Source organism: Monopterus albus, unplaced genomic scaffold (assembly GCF_001952655.1).
Source record: "Monopterus albus unplaced genomic scaffold, M_albus_1.0 scaffold277.1, whole genome shotgun sequence".
Classification (NCBI taxonomy): domain Eukaryota; kingdom Metazoa; phylum Chordata; class Actinopteri; order Synbranchiformes; family Synbranchidae; genus Monopterus; species Monopterus albus.
Genome location: NW_018128157.1, coordinates 758,133 through 765,016, shown reverse-complemented (window position 1 = coordinate 765,016; position 6,884 = coordinate 758,133). Strand labels below are relative to the sequence as shown.

The 6,884-nt window shown below is 42.9% G+C and overlaps 1 protein-coding gene across 1 annotated transcript in view; it reads right to left on the bottom strand.

The window, feature by feature from the left end:
* Window positions 1–4,592: 4,592 nt before the first annotated feature.
* ncoa4 (nuclear receptor coactivator 4) overlaps window positions 4,593–6,884 on the bottom strand; it is a 12,961-nt gene continuing 10,669 nt past the window's right edge. Inside the window, 4 exon segments of the mRNA XM_020622294.1 lie at window positions 4,593–4,751; window positions 4,915–5,007; window positions 5,088–5,384; window positions 6,419–6,882. Coding sequence (XP_020477950.1) covers window positions 4,746–4,751; window positions 4,915–5,007; window positions 5,088–5,384; window positions 6,419–6,882 — 860 coding nt within the window. The 3' untranslated portion in view covers window positions 4,593–4,745.

The window sequence follows — 6,884 nt, the reverse complement described above, 5'->3', positions numbered from 1 at the left end:
GAGAGGAGAGGAGAGGAGAGGAGAGGAGAGGGGAAAGAAACTCAGAGCATCATGGGGCCCCCCAGCAGCCTAGGCCTATAGCAGCATAACTAAGGGAAGGCTCAGGGTCACCTGATCCAGCCCTAACTATAAGCTTTATCAAAAAGGAACGTCTTAAGTCTAATCTTAAAGGTAGAGAGGGTGTCCGCCTCCCGAACTGAGACTGGGAGTTGGTTCCATAGGAGACAATAATGACAATAAAGACTCTTGATTCTTCCCCTAGGCCGTTGCTCTGATCAACACTAAACCTGTGTTTATATGTATAACAAGATACAACAAACACCACAGTGCATTAATTTATAGAAATAATCACAGTACATAAAATAGCATATTTTGTGTATATGTACATACAGTATATTTATAGGTTTCCGTGATAGGCTAGTGGTTAAGGCGCAGCGCTCTCGCTGTTGCTGCCTGGGTTCGAGTCATGGTTGCGTCAGGAAGGGCATCCAGCATAAAACACGTGCCAAATGTCAACATGCGAATTGTCAGTGTGATGGTTCGCTATGGTGACCCCTAATGGGAAAAAGCCAAAAGTGACATTCATATATATACTGTATATACATTATTTCACAATGATGTTTTTTACTTTATATTCTGTCTTTTACTCAGTTTTTATTCTGTTTTATTTGGTGCACATTTAACACCGAACTGGAGTCAAATTCATTGTATTTTAATATACTTGTCAATAATGATTACAATTGTGTTTATGATTATGATAACATTACACAGTAATCCAATACCATTCCACATAATCAGTCAATAATAAGCAATTAAATATGCCAAAAAATTGGAGAGCCTTCATATGGAAGCTCAATGTACAAGTTAAATGATGTTTATCCATTATTTGACCCCAAAAAGGGGGGGTGTCAGGTCATGATGTCTTAAATCTTCACAGCCCCACAATAAGCAGCACCATATTCCAGACCTAACCCGCCCTTAACACAGCAGGTGGTGCTCTGTGTCTTCACTCAGTTCTCAGTCAGAGTTTGAGGAGAAACTGGAGCTGATTGCTAAAATCCCATTTTTACACAACGACATTTAAAATAAACAGACTGATAAAAGGCTCCACCTGGGATTAGAAAAATAACATGAAGTGAGACAAACAGAAGAAAGTGCTCTGTCAGACACTCACGGTGTCGGCCCGTCACAAAATAAACATGTAGAAGCTCCTCAGTGTGTAACAGGAAAAGATCGCTGATATGAAACAGATAAACACATACTGATCATGTGTTCATGTTATTTCAGGAACTGTGAGATGGAGGGGAATTCTGGGAGAACTGTGGTAAAACAATGGCATCAAACCTCCAGAGTAAAAGCACCTGAACCACATTGACCATTAGAAAGTAGAAAATACAAAAGAAATGAAACTATAGAACTTTGACAGAAAGTTTCAAACACAGTGGAAATGGGTAAGAGTATCTGGTTGCAGGTGTTCCTAATATTCTGACCCTCTCGTGTCTGCAGCAGGGGAGGACAAAAATATAGAGACACCTCTAAATAAAACATACTCCAGTACAACACCGCCTATAATTATGACCTCAATATTAGACATATAATTGAGTTTATACATTTATGACAATTTTACCAAAATCCGAGACATTATGACTAACTTACAGTATCGTGATACTAGCTAACCTTAGCCAGCCCCCAGCAGCTAACCTCGGCTGGCCTGCTTAAGATTAGCACGCTATCGTAAGGAGATTCAATCTGTTCTACTCAGCAGTATGTTACAAAACATAAGCTAAAGAAACATGATGGTTTTGAGCCCCTTTAAAACTGTTACTGATTGGATCTTTTTGTTGTAGATAATCACTACTGACAGATAGGCACAGGGCCCACATGTCCCTTCAGGCCTCTGGGTCTGGGCTTCATCAATAATCTGCAGCAGTGATGTTAAAATTGATCTGTTTTTATATAAAATCAATTCTACTGTTAAATTTACTGCAGTGAAAACACAAAGTAACAAAGTACCTCTGCAGTACATGTAGGCCTGCTCCTCCTCCGCTCTCTAGTTTTTTTTTTTAAGTGGGCTGGTGACATCAGTGATGTCACTGTGAGGTCATATCTCAGTCTATCAGGGTCATCCGGGTGGTGGGTGTGACCTTATGCAGTAAACAAGAAGTTTATCAGTGTGTTATCAATGTTTTCTCATTTCACACTGAAACTAAACAGCATTTCTGAAGTGTGTATTGATCCTATCAATTTTTATTTTAATTCAAATGGATAAAATACATCGTTTAAAATTAATTCAAGCTTTCCATCTGAAAAATTCAACATCTGAATGAGAAAAGCACAATTAAAGCAATTAAAATAGGTGAACCATCTTTAGTTACAATGAGTGTATCAGTGTCTTGCTGGCCTGACCGCTACTGGTGTGTGTCCAAGTCAAGGGAGTCTCTGATCCTGGTCCCAGTTTCAGTCAGGGGCAGAATCTGAACTGGGACCTGATTCAGATCTCTGTGGTTCAGTTAAAAATAAAAGCACTGTGATACTTTTTAAAACTTACACATCAGCATGTGCCTGGACGGGACGCAGTCTGCTGCAGGTTCCAGGTGTGATTCACCTGGTAACGGTCACATCACCATTCAAACTGCTGTTGTGGTCATGCCACTTCTGACATGACCACAACAAACGTCCTCTTCATTCTGGCAGGAAAAGTCAAAGAATTTCAGAATAGCCCCCCGGCGGAAACCAGAATCTACTTCTTGTTTGATTCCAGGTAAACATCACCTGCTCTCCACCTCTAACGACTACTGTGTGCTCAGGTAACAGGTGCCCTGACAGGTATCAGTCTGTGGCTCAATGTGTCGACAGAAACAGGACTGGGGGCGGTTTAGAGGAAATACTGGTAACACTTCATTTTACAGGACAGTTACTTCCTGAAAGTTTCTGGAAAGAACCTGTAACTTGTTTAGTCATGTCGAGTTTATTGTCTAAGTTACTTTAAATCAAAAATTTTCATTATTTTATTGTTGGAAACTTTGTTCTTCAGTTATACAGAGTTCTTTGTTGTCAGAATACTGTTAGCATTAGCATAGCACACAGAAACCACCGGAGGTGAAAGACAAAAAATGTCACCCCCTCAAGTAAACCTCTTGGGAGAACTGGAAATGTATAAAGCCTTACCAAAGCAAACAATACTGTGTAAATCCTGGTTCCGATGGGGCGAAGTTTAAGGAAAATGGTGCCAACTACTTTTTTCTTATTGTGAAATCAAACAGTAACAGACACACAGTATATCACAGAGCATATTCTTCTACATTAGATTTCTACCACACATTTCATTTCACTACATGATGTTTCCTGCACTACTGTGCATGTCTCTGAAAATGCAAGATGGATTTTAAACTTTACACACACCCAGCAACCAAAACATTACCAGCTCCTTGCTCATTGAGGTAAACACGAGTGAGTGAACAATTACAATCCAGTAATACACATTCTGCAAAGTGAGTAACTTTCTGATACTTTCACTTATGAATGACTGTTTTAGAAAACTTGTAGCTTAAGTATTTTTATTTCATGCTACTTTAAACTTTACTCCACTACATTTCAGAGGCACGTTGTACTGTTTACTGCACTACATGTAATTAAATACATTGTTATACAGTAAACTAAACCTTATACAAGAATAATAATTAGCAGACTTCCATTAAAACATGTTCTTAAGGCATTAGTTTTACTGCGGTACTTCTACTGGAGTGATCTTACAGACACAGTGATGATGTCATTGTTTTATTACTCTAGAGAATTGCAGCTTTATATGACACAAGCCCTGCCCCCCCAGCTTCAATAAAAAGCACCAGTCCCTGCTGACCACAAAGTCATGTGACCTGTCAACCAGACTGCATGCTGCACCCACACAAGGTATTATGGGAAAGTTCTTTTTGTAAAGCAAACGGTCAGTTGGCAACAACACACCACAATGTGATAAAACATTAAACGATGTTTATGCTAAATAAACCAGGTGTTGCTATGGGAACTAAAAATCACATTTAAACTCCGCCTCCTGCAGTCTGACCAGAGAGTATGTCTGAGGTTTCAGCAGGTTTGCAAAGAAAAATGAAAGAAAGGAAACAGGCCTGAAATTAGCTACAGCTCATTTAAAACAGCTTCAAGAATATAAGATCTATTAAAATAACTTTGTTTAAACCCACCCACCCCAATACTGGCCCTGCTGGGATGTGTCTGATCCCAGTTTAAACATTCTGCCTGTGATCAGTGATAATGATGGTAGTAATTAAAAGGATAAGAATGATCAGTGTCGCTGTCACCACAGCTCCACACACACACACACACACACACACACACACACACAAATCCTGGGCAGTGCTTCATGCACGGTGAAAAACCTTATGCACATTTTCCTTTATCAATGAATCTGATCACTTTCTAATCACTCACTTTTTAAAATGTCAGGAAACAGAGGCAAACATCTACTGATGTCACAAATGTCATTTTGTCTAAAGTACTGATCTTCTATCAGAAAAAGAGAAAAAGCACAAGCTCAAAATAAAGAGAGTCTAGGATTGTTTGTTTTGCTTATTCCCCACAGTCTGATCCTGACTGGAGGAGAGCAGCGGCTCAGTGTGGTGATGTCACAGGAAGTAGAAGTAGAAGGTGGCGATGTTAGATTGCTGCGGCGGTATACGCTGATCAGTGATCAAGTGATTGCCAGAGGACAGGAAACACTGTTGTCAATGTCACATCTGGAGAGAAAACAGACAAGTGATGTGAGAAAACATCTGGATTCACCAGTGCCAGCTGTTTATTATGACATCACAGGTTCAGTCAACAACACCAAGTCAGTCACCTGTTTACTATGTAAACTGCTGCAGGTGAAGCTTGGCGACTCACCAGGCTCTGACTCACCTGTACAGGAGCTGTGTGCAGCCACTTGTCTTTGTCTCCACCCACCTTCATACAGGAGAACAGGTCACAGACTGAGGGCAGCACCAGCTGCTCCTGGTCACACAGGTAGACAGGAGACAGTCAGTTGATAGTCAGCCTGGGCTCTACTGGTCTGAATTGGTCTGTGCAGTTACCTGTGCCTGACTCCGCTTCTTCAGCAGCCACTTGTCCTCCTCCTCTACTGGACTGGGTGGACCCCCTGACTCTGGAGCAGGAGTATTTTGTTGGAGGACCCAGAGATCTGGATCCAGGGGACTCTGGAACGGGGACAAAGAGGACAGAGGCTTGAACTGGGAGCTGTGCTCCTCCTTGCTGGCCTTTTCCTCCTCAGAAGCCACCCAGTCAGACAGGGAGGAGGTGAGGGTCTGCAGAGGAGTCCTGCAGGAGGAGGTGTTGGTGGGCTGGAGCCAGGCCTGCAGGATGGCCTGAACCTGAGGAGAAACAGCACAGTTCAGTCTTGATCCAGATCAGAACAGCGGTTTCCCTGCAGCACCTGACACCTGACTAGGTACTGGGGTGGATCTTCTCTTTCTAGCTTTGCAACAGTCCTGCGATGTGCAGACATCAAGAATTTCTGCTTCAGTATCCAAAACATGCAGCCGACCACTTATGAAATCATCACATCTTTGTGCAGACCTGTCAACCTTCATCAAAGTCATGGGGGTTTGAGTATTCAATCTTATACCTTTTACCTCACACCACATCATTTCCTGCTCTGTCATTAACCTGCCGATCCGTGATGGCTGGCGTCAAGCAGCACACGAGCCATCCTGCTGCAGTAGACCAGAGATGGGGAGGGCCACAGTGACACAGCAGCAGACTCACTGTTGCTGCTCTGTCACCGGAACAGCAAGAGTCTGTCCCTGACATTCACCTGAGACTTCCTGTTTTGTTTCTATGGAGAGGACTGCCTCCCGTTTCTGACCTGTGCTCCCTCACACTCGTTTTTCCTCCTGCTTGGTCTCCAGCTTCTTCATTGGACAGAATTTGACAAAAACATTTCACAATTTGAAAAGAGAGTTGGAGCATCATAACATTTTATTCAATACGAGTCCAGCATCAAACTAGTGATGGAATCCACTTTTAACAGAATTTGAATGAAAATGATCAGCACCTGCTAAAACTGAGAGGCTGCTGCCTGAATGCTTTGTGCACTGAATCATTAAATATTTTAAAAGAAATTTATTTTCATATTTTAAATATTAACACTTTTGACTCAAACTGGCACCAAAAGCCATCTGGAGACTCACAACCACATAGAACCAGGTCACACGTTACAAGAGTCATGTAGTAAACAGAGGTTAATTAACGCTTAATGACTTCTAGAAAAATACACGACAAAGAAACACCAGATTATAAATTATATTTACCAGTATATATTTTTATTATATAATCTGTTATTTACACAATTCAGTAACAGCGTCTATGATTATTTCATTCTGCTGCGCATCTCACACGCGCTTACCTTCTGCTCCTGCTCTCTGTGGTACAGGGTGGGTGGGGTGTTCTTCTTAGTGGGTGTAGCGTTCTTGGCGACAGGAACCCCGTTCTTGTCCCTACCATCCTGCTGGAGCAGCCACAGGCTTAGGGCCTCCCTCCCACAGTTGTCCTCGCAGACGCAGTCAGAGTAGGTGGAGCAGAGCTCATTGGCCCTGCAGGTCTGCTGTACTGGTACCGTCTGCTGCAGCCACACCTCCAGGGTTGCCGGCACCGCAGGGGGGGTCACAGGGCCCGGGAAGGTGGGGCTAGAGGCTGGTGAGGACTTCAGGCACTTGAGCTGGCCCAGGTTCTCAATCTCCACAGCCCTACTGATCTGACAGCAGGTGGAGCAGTCACCTGCTGAGCGGGGTGACTCCACCAGCCAATCACTGGGCGACCAGCTGTCCTCAAACGGCTTCAGCACACACTGCCACCGCTCGGCGTCCGACATG